Source organism: Lagopus leucura, unplaced genomic scaffold, assembly GCF_019238085.1.
Source record: "Lagopus leucura isolate 7727_CA_CO unplaced genomic scaffold, USGS_WTPT01 Super-Scaffold_702, whole genome shotgun sequence".
In the NCBI taxonomy this organism is placed as follows: Eukaryota; Metazoa; Chordata; class Aves; order Galliformes; family Phasianidae; genus Lagopus; species Lagopus leucura.
Window position 1 is genome coordinate 7,906,908 of NW_024962254.1, and position 18,193 is coordinate 7,925,100.

General features: G+C 40.7%; 1 protein-coding gene across 4 annotated transcripts in view; it reads right to left on the reverse strand.

Annotated features, from left to right (window-relative positions):
- Nucleotides 1–18,193, reverse strand: part of SLC36A4 (solute carrier family 36 member 4) — a 97,876-nt gene that overhangs the window by 61,779 nt on the left and 17,904 nt on the right. For all 4 annotated transcript variants that reach the window (XM_042862618.1, XM_042862621.1, XM_042862619.1 and 1 more), the window contains 2 exons: nt 14,972–15,199; nt 13,854–13,952 (listed from right to left, as the gene is read on the reverse strand). In XM_042862618.1, coding sequence (XP_042718552.1) covers nt 13,854–13,952; nt 14,972–15,199 — 327 coding nt within the window. The remainder of the gene's footprint in view (nt 1–13,853; nt 13,953–14,971; nt 15,200–18,193) is intronic.

Genomic DNA, 18,193 nt, shown 5'->3' on the forward strand with positions numbered 1-18,193 from the left:
AGCTGAACATTTTTTCTTTTTTTCTGGAACCAGAAATTAATTTCACTCTTCAATTCTTTAAATGATTTTCTTAAAAAGCCAACACCTGAACTAGATGATTGAAGGACACTGAAGGAGAAAAACACATCTCCAATTCCCTCTGTCTGTCCCATTCTTGCATCAGAACAGATTCTCTCAAGACAAATGCTGCTTTAATTCAGTATCTCATGCCAGGGTTTCAGTGCTTTTGTCCACTCACTCAAACAATATTTCTGCTCTATCAGACAGCATCATTAACCTAGTCCTTCAGATCTATCAACTATCACCACTTATATAACCGTCTCACAATGTAGTGATATGAAATAGTTTGCTGAGGGAGAACTCTGGGGAACAATTTTGTCTCCCAAGCAAGGTTACTGGAGGCAGAACAGTGGAGACAAGAGAACCTCAAGATATGAAAAGTTTCAGTGGTTTGGGAGTTGGTCTTCTCCCTGCTTATGATTTACATGTTCTCTCTGCTTTCTTCACACTCTTTAGGTCCCAATTCACAGCAGCCCTGTCACAGCCCTAAAAACCTATGAAATTATTTATTTAACCAAAATCCGATAATTTTTCCTAATTTCTTATTTTCCATCTTTTTTTTTTCAGTTAATAAATTCTCTTTCTTTTTCTGTGTTTTAGAGAATTTTATAATTTCTGAGACACATGTTTTGTTACAGATATCTTGTTTTGAACTTAACGCTTGATTCCTTTAGAGACTATTAACTTCTGGCTTCTTAATTTCCAAGAAAATAACTTTACAACAAATCCACCCCTCCTTAATCCACCAAAAGACTAATTTAAAAGTATCCATATTTTACTGGCAAAGCAGCATAATCTAGTATTGGAAATATCCTGCCTAATCTACAATCATAAATCATGTGAAGTATCTACCCTTTCATTTCAAGCTGCTCACAGTAGCTAGAATCATTCCCCAGAAAGAACACCGCCTCCTCACTACTTGACCGGAATATTCTGGTTGCAATTAGACTTCACCTTTTAGAAGTAAGCTCCAGGGAACTGTCTAATTCTAATTAGAAATCTCAACTGTACATTTTTTATTACCTGACCAAAAATAACAGGAACACGAGAATTCAGCCTGCAGATAATCAGATTGATTTGTCATTGCCATTGAAAACGAATCTTGTCATGGATAACTCTGTAAGAGTATGCTTAAATGTAAATGCTCATCTTCCCATCTTTCGTGAACTGCCACAAAAATGACAAGAAGCAATCCTCCCTCCGTTACTCATTTTAAATGAGTATTCCAGGTTAAAAGATAATAGCTCAGTGTCCCAGTGGAGACCAGTGATGAGTGGCATTCTTCAGGGATAGATGTTGGGGCTGGCATATTTAACACCACTGTAGGTGACACGTACAGTAGGACCAAGTGCACCATCAGCAAGTTTGCAGATGACACCAAGCTGAGTGGTGCTGTCAATGCACTAGAAGAAAAATATGCCAACAAGAGGGACCTGGACAGGCTTGAAAGCTGGGCCCATGCCGACTTCATGAAGCTCAACAAGACCAAACCCAAAGTCCCGCATTTGGGTCAGGGCAATCTCAAGCACAAAAAAAGGACGGGTGGAGAATGGCTTAAATGCAGCCCTGAGAAGTATTTGGGGGTGTCAGTTGACGAATGATTCAACATCAGCTGGCAACGTGCACTTGCAGCCCAGAAGGCCAACCATATCCTGGGTTGCATCAAGAGATGCATGACCAGCAGGTTGAGGGAGGTGATTCTGCCCCTCTTCTGCCCCTCTGCTCTCATGAGACCCCATCTGGAATACTGCATCCAGCTCTGGTACCCTCAAGACAAGGACACGGTGTTGTTGTAGAGGGCCACAAAGATGATCAGAGGGCTGGAACACTTTCCCTGTGAGGACAGGCTGAAAGAGCTGGGGCCCTTCAGCATAGAGAAGGGAAGGCTACAAGGAGACCTTACAGTGGCCTTCCAGTAACTGAAAGGGACTCACAAGAAAGCTAGGGAGGGAGGTTTTTTTACTAGGGCAGGTAGCAACAGGACAAGGGAAAATGGCTTTAAACTGGAAGAGGGTAGATTTAGACTAGATATTAAGAAGAAATTCTTTACTGTGAGAGTGGTGAGACACTGGAACAGGTTGCCCAGTGAGGTTGAGGATGCCCCCTCCCTGGAAGCATTCAAGGCCAGGCTGGATGGGGCTGTGAGCAGCCAGGTCTAGAGGGAGGTGTCCCTACATATAGCATGGGGGTTGGAACTACATGATCTTAAAGGTCCCTTCCAACTCAAACCATGCTATGATTCTACGATACAGTCAAATGGTGATTTTAATTAGTTTAAAGTACAGAATCAGGTCAAGCATTTTGTAAAATTTTCAATAATGTATTCATCGATATTTTCATTTACAAAAAAAAAAAAAAAACAATAAAGCACCTACAATCACATTCTCCTGCAAAAAAATAAGTTTAATTTTCTTTACAACTTGTTTATAAAACAAAATACTGATAAAGTTGATATTAAAATATTTGAGGTATACAAACACAAATTTTACTACCTAACTTCTGCTCAGTCTGTTATGTTTCACTTGCCTGTTCTTGCTTATATCCTATACCAATGCACAGAGTCAGAGCAGGAAGGGACCTCTGGGTACGCTCCAACCCCAGCAACAGCATCCAGGGCCATCCATGTCCAGACAGCTTTGGAAGATCTCCAAGGAGAAGATCCCACAGCCTCTCTGGGCAACCCGCACCAGTGCTCCATCACCTGCACAGCACAGAAGTGCTCCTGGTGCTCAGAGGGAACCTGCTGTGCTCCAGTTTGTACCCATTGCTCATTGCCCCTTGTCCTGGCACTAAGCACCACTAAAAAGATGGCTCTGTCCTCTTTCACATTCTCTTTCATCAATTATAGACATTGCTAAGATCATAGAATATCCAAGTTGGAAGGGACCCAAGGATCAACTCCAACTCCCAGCTCCACACAGGACCTCCCAAAATCCAAACCCAATGTCTGAGAGCACTGTCCAAACGCTCCTTGAACTCCAGCAGCTCGGGGCCGTGCCCACAGCCCTGGGCAGGCTGTTCCATGCCCACCGCCCTGTGGTGCAGACCCTTTCCCTCACCCCCAGCTCTCCTCCCCTGTCACAGCTCCATGCCGTTCCCTGTCGCTGTCACACAGAGCAGAGCTCAGCGCTGCCCTCCGCTCCCTATGAGGAGCTGCAGCTGCCATCAGGCCTCCCCTCAGCCTGCTCTGGGCTGAGCACACCACGGACCTCAGCTGCCCCTCATACATCTTGTGCTACAGACTCTTCACCATTTTTGTAGTCTTCATTTGGATATTCTCCAGGTTTTATGTTTTATGTCCTTCTTACATTGTGGCATCCAAAACTGCACACAGTACTTGAGATTACACCGCAACAGTTTCATATTCAACTTTCCAACAACAGAAACCTCAGATCCCTTCTGGGGGGCTGTTCTGCATCATTTCATCCTCTAATCTGAACATATATCCACATTTGCCCCATTCCAGGTGCAGAATCCAGTGCTTACGCCTGTTAAACTTCCTAAAGTCACCTCCAAGCCTCCTTGTCTTCTCCAAGCTGAATAGACTCAGATCTCTCAGCTTCTCCTTACAGGAAAGTTGCTCCAGTCCCTTCACCATCTTGGTGTCCTTTCCAGTATGTCCAAATATGTCCCAGTCTTTCTTGTACTGGGAACCCAGACCTGTACATTGCACTCCACCTATGGCCTCTCCAGTGCTGAGGAGAAGGGAAGAATCATCTCTGTTGACCTGCTGACACTTTCCTAATACAGCTTAGGCATTAGGCAAATTTAGCCTTCTTAGCAGCAAGGCACATTGCTGACTCATGTTCAATTTGGTGTCTAGCAGGAATCCTAAATCCCAGCTCCTTTTCTGCCAAGCTCCTTTCCAGATGGGTTGCCCCCAGCATGTACTGGTGCCTGAAGTGCTCCCCAGTACTTGGCATTTTACATACTAAACTTCACAAAATTCTTTCCAGTTCTTCCCGTTCACCTCTCCAGACTGTCAAGGTCCCTCTAGATGACAAAATATTTTATGGAAAATTTTCAACAATGATATTTTATTCTAACACTTTTTGATGCATTTTTAAGTGTCCAGGACAACTTACTTTCTTGAGGAAAACACAGAACTTTACTGTCTAACTGTAAGTGCAATAAACAACCTCATTTTCCCTAACGTATCCTTCATGGCTGCAAATGGAAGTATGGCTAATATTGCTCAAAAGGTGCAAGACAGAAGGTAATTCTGCATCACTTTTATCGTAAATGGTTTATACAAAATAAACGCTTAAGACTTCATTCATCTCCCCTTTGTGACATTTACTCAACCTTTAGCTTGCTCTGAGATTTAACAGAAATTACACCGTTCTGCGTACTACCATGTCTTAAGAGAATAATTTTATTCAGGACTAAAATCCAGAATATTTCCCTACAATGTATACAAAAAACTACAAACCAGTTTTGTATTTTATTTTATTATAAGGTATTTGTATGTCAAAATCATTCAAGGGTTACAGGCTTTGTTGTCCTTTACACCAGACTGCTGTAAGATATATGCCAATACGAAAATTATGTTCCTAATTAATCAGACGCTTCCAGCCACACACTTCGGCTTTATTTTTCCCCACTGTGTTGCATTTAGAACTGTACTCAATAGACCATAAAATAGTATATTTTAACATCCTCTATAACTTATGCTAGTCTCAAAACTTCTACAGGATAAGTGATAAAAGAAAATACGATTTAGAAACACAAAAGATGTTGCAGAAGAATACATTCCATTGCAGTAGTACTGCAGTGAAGTATTTAAATTCTCAGTCATCCATGTCTGGTTTTTTTAGTAGACAGTAGCCAATGTATGAACTTCACTTCAGTGCAAACGCTTCAAAAAAAGAAAACAGCTTCACAAAATGTCTCTTAGAATCACCAAGGCTTGAAAAGACCTCCAAGATCATCCAGTTCAATCATCCACCTACCCCCAGTATTTCCCCAATAAACCATGTCCTCCAGTACAACATGTAAATATTTCTTGAACACCCCCAGGGACAGTGACTCCACACCTCCCTGTGCAGCCCGTTTCTGTGCCTGACCACTTTTTTGGAGAAAAAAATTTTTGTAATACCCAGCCTCAACCTTCCCTGGTGCAATCTGAGGCCATTCTCTCCAGTTTTATCACTTGTTACACAAGAGAAGGGGTTGACCCCCACCTCACCACAAACTCCTTTCAGGCAGTTGTAGAGAGTGACAAGGTCTCCCCTGAGCCTCCTCTTCTCCACCCTGAGCAATCCCAGCTCCTTCAGCTGCTCCCCATAAGACTTGTGCTCCAGCTTTGTTGCCCTTCTCTGGACACGCTCCAGAGCCTCAATGTCTTTCTTGCAGTGAGGAGCTCAAAACTGAATACAGTACTCAATGTGCAGCCTCACCAGAAGTGAGTACAGGGGGACAATCACCTCCCTGCTCCTGCTGGCAATACTATTTCTTTTGGCATGTACCTCAGATTTTGTTCTACCCAGACATCGCTTTAGCTTCTAGAGTAATGCAGGACAATTTAGATGTACATTTCTCTAGATGAAAAAAGTAAATGTCACTCTTATCTTCAAGGAGCACAAGAAGGAAGACCTGGGTAACTAATAAGCCTCACCTCAATCCCTGGGAAGGTGATGGAAGTGCTAATCTGGAACCTGGAAATCACTTCTAGGCACATGGAAGAGCAGAAAATCGGGAATAGTCAGCATGGATTCACCAAAGGGAAGACATGTCTGATCAACATGATGAACTTCTGTAATGAAATCATCAGCCTGATGGATGAAGGAAGAGCAGCGAACATTTCTTTCTGGTATTCAGTAAGGCTTTTGACACTGCTACCCGTTAGACCTTCTTGGAAAAACTACTGAAGGATGGGCAGATAGTAAGGTGGATCAAAACCTAGTGAAAGGCCACATCCAGAGGACAGCAGTCAGTAGCAAAAAGTCTAGTTGGAAACAAGTATCAAGCGAGTACCCAGTGGTCCATAGTAGCACCAGTCCTCCTCAACAACATCCATGATCTACATCATAGGACTCAAGTGCACCCTCAGAAAATTTCTGGTCAACATAAAACTTAGGGTAGTGGCTTCCTAATTACAGTCACACTTCCATCCAGAAAGACCTTTACAGGCTGGGGAGGTGGGTTGACAGGAAACTCATTAGGTTTAACAACAATAAGTATGAAATCCTGCACCTAGGAAGGAACAACCCCACCCAGGATGTGGTAAGGAGCACCTATCCAGAAAGCAGCTCTTCAGAAAAGAGCCTGGGAGACACCAAGTTGAACATGAATCAGCAAGGTGCCCTTGTTGCTCAGAAGCCTAAGGGTATTCTGGGCTGCATTAGCCAAAGTATAACTAGCAGGTCAAGGGATGTGATTCTTCCTCTCTACTCAGCACTGGTGAGGTCGCACCTTGAGTCCTACTTTCATTTCTGGGCTCCCTGTATACCAAACCTAGGCATACTGCAAAGTGTCCAATGGAGAGCCAGAAACGTAATGAATGGACAGAAGCTCCTCATAGGACTTCTCCTAAGAGAATTTGCTGAAAGAGCTGGGTCTGTTCAGCCTGGAGAAGAGGATGCTCACAGAGATCTCGCCAATGCCTATAAATACCTGAAGGGAGAGTACAGTGAGAATGAAGTCAAACTCTTTAGTAGTGCCCAGTATCAGACTCTTTAGTAGTGCCCCAGGACAAGGGGCAGTGGGCACAAACTGCAGAACAGGACGTTCCTTCAGAACACCAGGAAGCATTCTGTGCTGTGCAGGTGATGGAGCACTGGCACAGGTTGCCCAGAGACGTTGTGGAGTCTCTTCCCTGGAGACCTTACAAAGCAACCAAGGCACTGTCCTGAACATGCTGCTCTGGCTGTCCCTCTGCTCTAGCAGGGGGGGAGCTGCTCTAGCCAGAGCAGCATGCCCAGGACAAGCTCAGCTCAGACATTCTGTGATTCCGTGCTATTCCAAGGTCTTTCACACTCCATGACTGTACAAGTGAAAGCAGGTTTCAATGTTTTCCTTCAAGGATTAACTAGTATTCTCAGAAATAAACAAATTAAGGAGATTTATAATTCTAAATACAGAAATATATCTATCCAGAAATATTAACCCTTTTTCTTAATTACTTTATTTGAAATGCAGCATAGAAGATACATTCACACAAGGTAAGAGCTTGATCTTAATGTTCTGCATAAACACTAGCTTTGCCAATTGACTTGTATTAAGTCAATACAACCAGCAAGTTCAGAAACAAATTGTCCTAACATAGAGATAAAATTAAGCTCGTTATTTCAGAGGATAAATATTTATCCGGGACGATATTTCTAGCAACAAAAGAATAAAAGGAACATAAGCCTAATGAATTCACTTGTGAAATACACAGTAATTCAACAGATGCTTACTGGTGCAGAAAGAATGCATGGAGAATGCATGGAAGATGCATGGAGAACAGCACTACACACTCCAGGACCAAGACAGTTAAAAAGCTAACAGGACTGCACTGGAGAAAAGAAGCAATTCAACAGTTTTTGTGACTTATATCTGACATTTTAACATCAACATCATCAAAAGAAAAAAACTATCTTCTTCTGGAAAATCAATCCATCAGGCATAGGAGAAGGGAAGACACTGACCATTCTGCTTTTCTCAGAGCAGAAAGCTTCATACGCTTTCATTTGAAATGATTGCATAGCACCTTGACTTCTAAACTACTCATTTACTCTTTCTGAGAAGTGCTCAAACAGTTCAAGTACAACTGTAAGAATACACAACACACCAATTTCTAGTGTAATCTTCTACAAATGCTTTCATCATTATGTCACTTCTCTACTTTCTTCTCCTGCTCTTGACAAATCTTTCCTCCAGGTGTACAATTTTTAAGTCACAACATATATTAGAGAACCACTACAGAAATTTGTCAGTGTTCAACAGTGGATGATAAGGGTTCTTTCAGCAGAGTATTTATTCATAAATATTAATAAGTGGTATTTTGAGCCATACAGTAACATCATATATTTAAAAAAACAACTCTCTGGGCAGCCTGTTCTCTGTCATCCTCAAAGTAAAGAAGCTTTTCCTCATGTTGTCAATTACACAAGTGCTCTAAAGCTTAAGATGCAAGCATTTCTTCTAACTAGCTATTGAGTTCAGGAAAAGTTACTAACACTTCCACAGCTTCACAGCTCTATTCAACATATTAGGCATATAATGAAGACTTGCAGTTAAATATCACGTAGGCAATCCAACCCATTGCAGATCAATACTCACACAGAACATACGAGGAAGGAGGAAAATAATTGCAAATGAGTGCAAAAGAGCAGCAACTCATTACTGGATAATGGACAGAGAGGATGAAAAACCTAACAGAAAATGTTTCTACCTGAAATTAATTACTGTACTGCCTAATTATGTGCGTAATTAATATAAGAAGTCTTTTTCCATCTTTACTACACGCATACTTAAAACACAGAAGTCTTCCATCTGAGACGGTCAGGTTCAAACAGAGGAATAAGCTTTTGTGTCCCACTGAAGTCATCTGTACCACACCCCAAAAACTGTTCACCACAAGATAGCAGAGCAGAACACAATGGATTGGCACTCGACTCCTGTTTCACAGAATCACAGAACTGTAGGTGTTGGAAGGGACCACTGGAGAGCCCAATCCCCTGCTAAAGCATGTTCTCTACAGCAGGTTGCCCAAGGAAGCATCCAGAAGGGTTTTGAATATACCTCCATACAAGGAGATTCCACCACCAATCTGGGCAGCCTGTTTCAATGCTTTTTCATTCTCAAAGTAAATAAGTTTTTTTCTCGTGTTTGTATAGAACTTCTTAAGTATCAGCTCATGTTCATTGTCCCTTGTTCTGTCATTTGGCACTGCTGAAAAGAGCTTGGCCCCATCCACTTGACTCCCATCATTTAGATATACATAAGTACTGATAAGATCCCCAATGCATTTATAAGGTCCCCAAAAAAGTCAGTCAATTTCTCAAAAGTCTAAGTATTGCATAAGTAGTATCACAGAATCATAAAGGCTGAAAAAGATCTCTATCATCTAGTTCAGCAGTACCAAGAAGGCATTGAGAAGCTCAGCTTTTTCTTTATCCTTAATGTTCACATTCCCTGCCACATCCAGTAAAGAATGAAGATTCTCCTTGGCCCTCCTTCTGTTAACATATTTGTAAAAACATTTTTTGTTCCTTAACACAGTGGCCAGGTCGAGCTCGTACTGTGCTTTAGCCTTTCTGATTCTCTCCCTGCATAGATGCACTTCTGCTTAGACACTGGCCTCGTCCCCAGTGCTGTAATTGTTCCCCCAGACTCATCTCTAGTGAGCCTGGTTTCATCTCCTTCCACCTTCATGCCTAGGTTAAAGCCCTCTCAGTGAGCCCTGCCAGCTACTAGGCTAGGATCCATTCCCCCGTTGAGACAGATGGGATCCATCTGCAGCCATCACATCAGGTGCTCAATAAACTGCCCTAGGGTCAAAAGAAAAAAGAAAAAAGAAAAACAACAGGATTCCTGCTGTGGCACCAGTCTCTCAGCCATGTATTATCAGATGTATTTTCCTGGGCCTCAGTATCCCTCCCTGCCACCGAAGGGACAGAGGAGAACACCACCTGCACTTGGAGGGTCCTTATCTCCCTGTCCTTATCTCCAGCCATGAGTTTTCTGTCCATCACATTTTCTCCCTCTGCTCTTTTGAGAAGTGAGACAGGTGTATGGCAGTGCTGAGCTGTTCACTGTTGTGAAATCTTCACAAAAGCCAATACCCAGAAGCCCAGCTTTTTACCAGGACTCAGATGAATCTGAGTAAGATTTTGTTTATTTGTTTCTAACAACAACAAAAAAAATTGTATCTGCTACATCTAGTAACATTGTTTTCTAGGCATTTGTCTACAATCTTTTGCCTTCTTCCTCAATTTCTTTTAAACATGCTCAGAAGAGAGTCAAACCAAGAGGCTTTGCTCAGCAGTTATGGCATGCCTCTCACTGACAAGACATTTAAAGTTCACAATTACCATGAAATTTACAAGAAGGTCATACACACAGTCAACAAATACTGTTGATGCCTACCTTTTGGTGATCAAATTTAAAAGCAACATCTGATGATATTGCCTTTGCATCTCAGCTGTCTCTGAAGAACAACAAAGAAACTGATGCACCCCAATCCAAGTATACCTAGACTATGTCATGTTACCTGTTAAATGCCTGCTTCTGCCAAACCCAGTCTGACAACAGAACAGGGAGCCACTGGGATTCATTAATTATTTAAAACAATATTACTACTCTGGCAAAAGAATTTAAGAGAGGCTTTTATCTCAATGCCATAGGCTTAACAAGCTCATCTGCATCACTTTCAAAATCCAAATACTGACACTTCAAAAATTCTAATCCACTTAGTTTTCTGCTTTTAAATCTCCTGCAATCAGTTAGCTGCTGCCAAAGGGGATTCCAGAGCCTGTCACTGGGTGTACAAATACCACCCCACCTCCTTACTGCAAAGCTGTGATATACAAGTTTAAAAGCAGTCTTAATAGATGTCTTCAAGAAATAGGCTGAAATATCAGACTCATTTCCTAAACTTGGAAATAATGTTTATTAACACTTTCTCTCTGCTATGATAACTAGCGTGCAGAACTCCAAAAAAACAGTACTAAATTAACTGAGCATATTTATGCACAATACATAATACGTATTTATTGTTTAAACTTTATGAATGTATTTTATCCTCCTTCTCTCCCCTGAAGTTTATATTAAAATATCACTTCCATATCTGAATTTGGTTTTTATACCTCACACAAGAACGCAAATTGGAATTTCACTGCCAAGCATCCAATAACTATAACTGCAGTTGCATAGGTATAACATCATGCAGTTCTCACCTGCACACAGTAATATTACAGATGTACCCAAGCCTGAAGGCTTCAGTTTTATACTCTTCTAAAAAATAGTTTTAACTGCATTTTAGGTTTACCCAGAAGCACAGACTGAAACTACTTTTTAATTCAGTCACGGAAATCTCACATTCTTTATACAAACAGATCCGCTCGTCCATGGAATACAAAAGAAGCTCTCAAACACCGTTCTTATAAAATAACTTAACACATTCTGCAAACATTCGCTCCATCTATCACCTGCAGCTACAGTATTCAAAAATTAGCGCTGATACTTTCTTCTTCTCTGTGGCCTTAGTATCAACCTCATGACTTCACAGGTAGTTTCATCCAGAGCAGGGAACTCACAACTAGAGAGGAGCTAAAGCACAGAGGGAAAGCGGCAGCAGTACATTCTGCCATCCTGAGCAGCACTCTGTCCATAAAGAGACCCATAAAGGGTTGAATTTTGGTGTCTGCTGATCAACACATAATTGCCTCCTGGACTGAAACTGTAAGGATTAAAACAAAACCATACATCCAAAGCAATCTATTGTATCCAGTTGCAGCTACCACTGTTTCACAAATGGCACTTATGTCACTATTCAGTACAACTTTCACAAGGTCACCCTCATCTCAAAACATTAATTTAAGCATGCTGAAATCCCAAATGGATTTCCATCATAATTAACAATAGCCACCAGATCTACTATACTAAGTGCTCAATTCCTGTTTCTAGCTCAGCATTAAGAAACACTGCCTACTCTGCTGACAGCTCTTCCTGTCAGCAGACAGATCATCAACACCCAGCTGCCAAGACAGGTGCAACCTGCAGCAGGTACATTATACCAACCAGCAGTGAGCCCACTTCTATAGTCAACTCACACTGAACAAAAAATGAATAGCAAGCACATCAAAGTGCAGCACTGTTTCGGCATCACAGCTGAGCATGCACTACTGTTATTCAGCTCTCTAACAGGAATAACTGTCCTGTAGGAGTTGTATTACAAATGAACTTCCCTGAAATTTAGTAAAATGACAAAATTGTTCAAACCAGCCATCGAACAAGAATTTAGGCTGATCCTACAAACAGATGTAAACAGCCCAATCATCATATTAATACATTTAAAAAAAAATTAAAGCTTCCTAAGATGACTTTGAGAAACTACTCATACTGGCATTCTGTAAACAATTATTTTGATTTTTTTTTTTTAAACAGAACATGACATGTAAGATTATACAATCATGTCAGCTGGAAAAGGTCATCAAGATTGAAGTCCAGCCACACACCTAACACCACAGGTCTGCTGCTAAACCCTGTTCCTAAGCTTCACATTCTCTTCAATATCTCAAAGGATGGCAATTCCACCACCTCCCCAGGCAGCCTGTTCCAATGCCTAATCACCCCTTCCATGAATAAATCCTTCCTAATTTCCAATTTAAATCTCCCCTGGTGCAACTTACGGCCACTGACTGACATTCCATCTCTTATCACCTGAGGAAAGAGATCAATGTCCTCCTCAATGCAACGTCCTTTCAGACAGTTGTAGACAGCAAGCAGGTCACCCCTCAAACAACTTAGGAGCACTAAGTTTATCACAGCCCAATATGTTAGATTAACTGATGACAGGGTTGGTGGTTTTTTGGTCACGAGCTGCCGTGGACATCAAACAGTGTAGATCCATTTGCTATGGCAGAACTTTCAGATGACGTGAAAAAAGAGGTTTACCCAAACCTCTACATCAGTCAGTTCAGTCTAAGAAACAGTGAAAAACAGTCTGAATTCATCATCACTAGAGCCACACATCCACTCTGTGAAAACACTTTCATAACTAATTTGGAGTTAGGACTTTTGCTATTCAGCTCTGCTGGTTTAATTCAGAGCTGAATATTCCAGAAATTAAAAGATACTTGAAATCTCCAACACATTATGTCATAAGAAACAATCATTTCAGATAAAATGCATGTTGTCTTGAGGGTACTGCATTTTTGGTTTGGCCTTTTTTTTCGGTTGGCTGGTTTATGTCTTTGTTTTTGTTGTTTCTTTAGCTTTAGTTTCAAGCACATACTAGCACCTTGTCAAGTACATAGCTATAGTAGTAATAAATACAGCGTACACAGTAATTTCTGAACAGTTTACAAACATTATGACCTACAATTCCTAGGTGCCTCTTTGGCTCTTTTTAAAAAAACAGCACATGGAACAAAAATGCTAACTAACTTGCAAACCTTACTGGTGTGAGATGCAATCAGAAAGTCCTAAGATGCAGAAGGTTATGAACACAAGAGCTTAAAAATGCCTCGCTCATCAAAAACATTATAGGAGTGATAAACAGTTAACATATTTCAAGAAACAGTGAGATTCACTGTCACGAGTCCATGAGTCAAAACAATATTTGGAAATTTCTAGACTTTTTCTTATCATCGCCACTTCTATGAAGCCATCCCTACAGACAACTTTGAGACCAGGCAAATAATACTTTCACAATAAATCACTTGTGTCCTCCGTGACCTCAAAAAAAAAGGGGGCAGATGCTGAAATAGGTTGGGTTTTTTTTTTGTACACTCATCACTTCAAACTGAGCTGTTGAATTATAATTACAATCTCATCATATTCTTAGCTGAATATAATATGATACTAATTATTATTACATCACTGTCTTAATCTATTTATGTACTACATAAATTCTTGTAAATGGGAAGCTACTAAGTGTTCAATTAGCAATCAGCAACCACTAAAATACCTCTGTACAGGGATGTTCTGTCCTCAACAAATTAGACAAATTATAACACATTTCATATATCTGGAAGATTAGCGCTTCAACATGAAAAATTAAATATCAGAAGTCATTAAACTGTTTATGTTCCATCACCTGGCACAGATCTAGATATCTTGAAGAGTCAGAGATAACAACTTACCACACCAATTCCTTCAAAAGCAAACACTGCTGTTCCAAAAAATAGAGGATATTTCTTCCAGCCAACCATGGGAGGCAGTTTTCGAGGATCTGCTATATCCTAAAGAAAACAAAGCAAAACAGCTCTACATAAACAACATCAGATGTTCTTACAACTCTGATCGCTGCATTCGTCTCTAGGAAAGAAAAATCAGCAGATGTTGACAAAAGAACATACTCCTCCAATCTTTCTTGTGGAACTTCTGCCTCCTATACCAAGTTGTGGATGCACTGAGACTGGAGGCACTCAAGGCCAGGCTGGATGTGGCTCTGGGCAGCCTGGTCTGGTGGTTGGTGACCCTGCACATAGCAGGAGGGTTGAAACTACAGGATCATTGTGGTCCTTTTCTATGATTCTATGATTCTATTCTAGCCAACTCTCTCACTATCTTCTCTGCCTTCCACCTCATTCTCTGCTTCCTGCCCCTTTTATGACTCACGTGAAAGCTTTCTCTGCCAGTAGCACATGTATATAGCACACCATATATCTAGGTACTGTGCACGCAATGGTGTTTACCATTTATACTTTTCAAAAATAAGAATGAAAAAGTGTAGAGTTTCTGTATGTGTTCTCAGCCATCAGTTCCATTTGTTCTATTTTCAATTGCCCCCAAATGTTAAAAACAGCAGCAACCCAGAAAACTCAAAGAACATTCAACTTATTCAGAAACAGAAGAATGCAGTATCCTTTCTTAAATAAGTAATTGTACTAGAGAAACACTAGAAACAATCTCTGAAACTGTTCTTTTGGTGCAATGAATTGAAATGGACTGGCCATAGATTGAAACCTCTGAAGTTCTGGGTGCACTCCACTCTCTTCCACTCAAGGACCCAAGAACCCTTATAATCTGTATTTTCAATATCTTAAGTGCAACAATATTATCCATTATTTCAAAAATTCCATAAAAATATGTTAAAAGCATATCTCAAGTGTTAAGCTGCCCCCTTACCTCAAATTACAAGATAATTCTGACTTGCAGAAATTGTCAGAAATTATTGGTCAGAGACCAACTATCCCAAGCAACATATAAGAATCACATTAATAATAATAATAATAATAATAAACTTTTCTATACTCACTCTAGCAATATACTGGTAAATGATCACCAAGCTGACAGCCATGGACAGATTGGCTAGCAGTGAAAGCAAGGACAGGCTCTTCAGGTCACGAATAAAGACCAGGAGGATCATAAATGGCAGGAAACAAAGCATGTATATTCGTAAATCAGTACTCCTTTTCTCAGAAGAACTGCTGGTAACACTGACATTTATAGAAGCAGTTTTGTTTTCCAAAAATCCTTCATGGACCTGTAAGGAAAGGAAAAGTTTTCAACAGCAGTAGCACTGAGTGGTCACATTGGTGATCATGCTCCTGTTTTTTTATGGTGCTGAATGTCAAGCATTTGGGTTTCTCTATACTCACAACACAAAGAGAAAGACAGGGCAAGAGTTTCATCCTCAACATATTTCATCCTTAAGATAAATGATGAAATTGGGCCATAAAGGACCTCGCTATAATCCCACTTGTGACTAAAGAAGAAATCCACAAGAACAGAATCATAGAATCACCAAGGTTGGAAAAGACCCCCAAGATCATCCAGTCCAACTGTACATCTACCTCCAATATTTCCCACTAAACCATGTCTCTCAGTACACTTAAATGTTTCTTGAACACCTCCACAAATGGTGACTCCAGCACCTCCCTGGGCAGCCCATTCCAGCACCTAACCACTCTTGGAGAAGTTTTCCCTAACATTCAACCTGAATCTCCCCTGGAGCAACTTGAGACCATTCATGTAGTCCTATTGCTAGCACTACTATTACATACAAGTTTATACCTAGTGATAGCAGTTCTAAGCAGACAGCAGAGTTTCTGACACCTGATACATTTATTTTATTTTATGTGTCACATCAGAAATTCATGATGGTGTGATGTCTGAAACAGATTCCTTTACAGGAGTGCCTCACTGAATTCTATTTACGTACCCCACTTTTCATTACATTTTTCATTTATATACTCCAAGCACAGCATCCACTGCCTTCAGCTGTATCTGTGAAGATTACACACTTGAACAAAACTGGACAACAGACTCCTGATAGTAGGTATGCACAGTTAGCAAGTGCAGAAAATTCAGTTTAATTGACCAATATGCTTCATGTAAGAATGACGTCAGAAGAATTCAGTTTCCTTAGTCGCTTCAACCAAGACCATTCTTCTTGCTTACACCCCAAATCCTACTCTTTCTGTCACACAGTCTACAGATTATGCAACATCCACTGGGACCAAAACAGCACTCCTCAAGCTGATCAGTTTCCTGTAATTCCTTCCTTATTCAACACAGAGCAACATGCAGTACGATACACAAGGCCAGATCTAGCACTGAAACAGTGTGATACATATTTAATGCAAACAGGACTATACTGTTACCCTGTAATTCAGAATTAAAAGGACAATGAAATGCTTCACAGGTCATCCTATTGACAGGTCACCTTCAAACTGCCAAAGATGTAACAAAATGCTCCCATGCAGAAAGAATACATTTGCATATTTCAGCTTTATCACCAAACAATGATAAAATGACACTTTTCCAGCAAACTCAGCAACTTCTTCTCAGACTCTAGATATCTTCACATTTAAGACCTTACTTGCATTCTGACGGGCGTATCTGCAAATCACAAACCTGAGTTTCTTTGATGCCCCAGTAAGAAATTCCTTTAGAAAAACTTTACTTGAAATTTGATACAATTAGAAACAGACCTGAAGCACAAATAATCTGGAAAAATCTAAGGTAATGCAGTCAACATTGTTCTAATCCCATACCATAACCAGAAAAGATTTAGAACCAAAAGCTACACTATGTCTCCAGTAGTGAGAAGAGTGTATAAACGTTTCAGAATTCAAAAGATTAAATAAATATTTAGACTCACATACAATACTGTCAACTAAATCTGATGAACACCCCATTCACTCACCAGAACCATTCCAAAATGCTTTGTCACCTCTTAGCTCTCTGAAATGGTAGATAAAGCAGGGGAAAAAGACTGCAAAGTTTGGTTTGGAACTAGTTTTTAACTAGGAATATCAAATAAGAGATATCAGTGGAAGTTCTTCCTTGTTCCATGTGGCTGTCAAGTTTACATACACCAACTTGCCAATAGCTGGATACAGACAGGAACACAAGACGTTCTCTCCGAACACGAGGGAGGACTTCTATGCTGTGCAGGTGATGCAACACTGACACGGGTTGCTCAGAGAGGTTTTGGGTTCCCTTCCTTGGAGATCTCCCAAAGCTGCCTGGACATGGCCCTGGGTATCCCTGCTCTGGGTCTGGAGCAGGTGCTGACAGATCCTTACTAACCTCAGACATTTTGTGCATGGATGGCAATCAGAATACATGGTATTCATAATAGCAAAGGTACTGGTCAAGGATTAGTATTATTAACACTACTACTATGAATTTCCTTTATCTTAGTTTTCCACTCCCTCATTCCTCCTGTTCACCTGTCTCATCCTTCCACTAACCAAAATAAAGAGATTAAAGTTGCACTAATTTGTGTTCTTTGGTGCCCTCTAAGGGACAGACTTCTGCAAACAGAAAAGCTGCCCAGAAGAAAACACCACCTCCCTCCCAGGGGAAAGGGCACAGGGCAATGTAAATCATATAAACAGGTTACACATCATGGGTCTCTGCAGCTACTGCTTTTATAGTTTGTTTCTTCTGTAAGATCTGTTCCCAGCTTTCAGCTCTTCAAGAAAGCAGCAATGGGTTTTCTATAAAGGCTTTATTTCCAAAACTTATAAAACAGGTGATCAGTCTTTCCTCTTGCTTAAGGTCCAAATAAATTGGCTGGAAGTTCATCACTACTCCAGTTGAAGTTCTCTGACTCAGGGCTCCGAGGGTCCCAGCACTCATCATTGGTGTTGAAGACAGAGGCAAAGAAGTCGCAAGCGTTTCTGCTTTGTCTGTGTCCCTATTTTGTAAGGTGACCAGCCTCATCAAGTAATGGAACAATTTACTGTTAACATACTTAAAAAAAAAAAAATTTAAAAAAAAAAAAACCCTTTTGTTGTCCCTTGAAGTATTGGCTAGCTTCAAATCTAATAGAGCTTTGGCTGCACAGACTCTCCCTACAATGGCAAACAGCACCTCTGTAGCCCTGCCATGTTGCCCAGCCTCATTTCTAACATTCGTAGACTTTTCCAACTAAGCTCTAGAAGATCCTTGCTCAGCCATGTCAGTCTTCTGCTCTGTTTGACTTCTGACATTTTGGAATTGCCTGCTCTTGTACTCTTTGGAGATG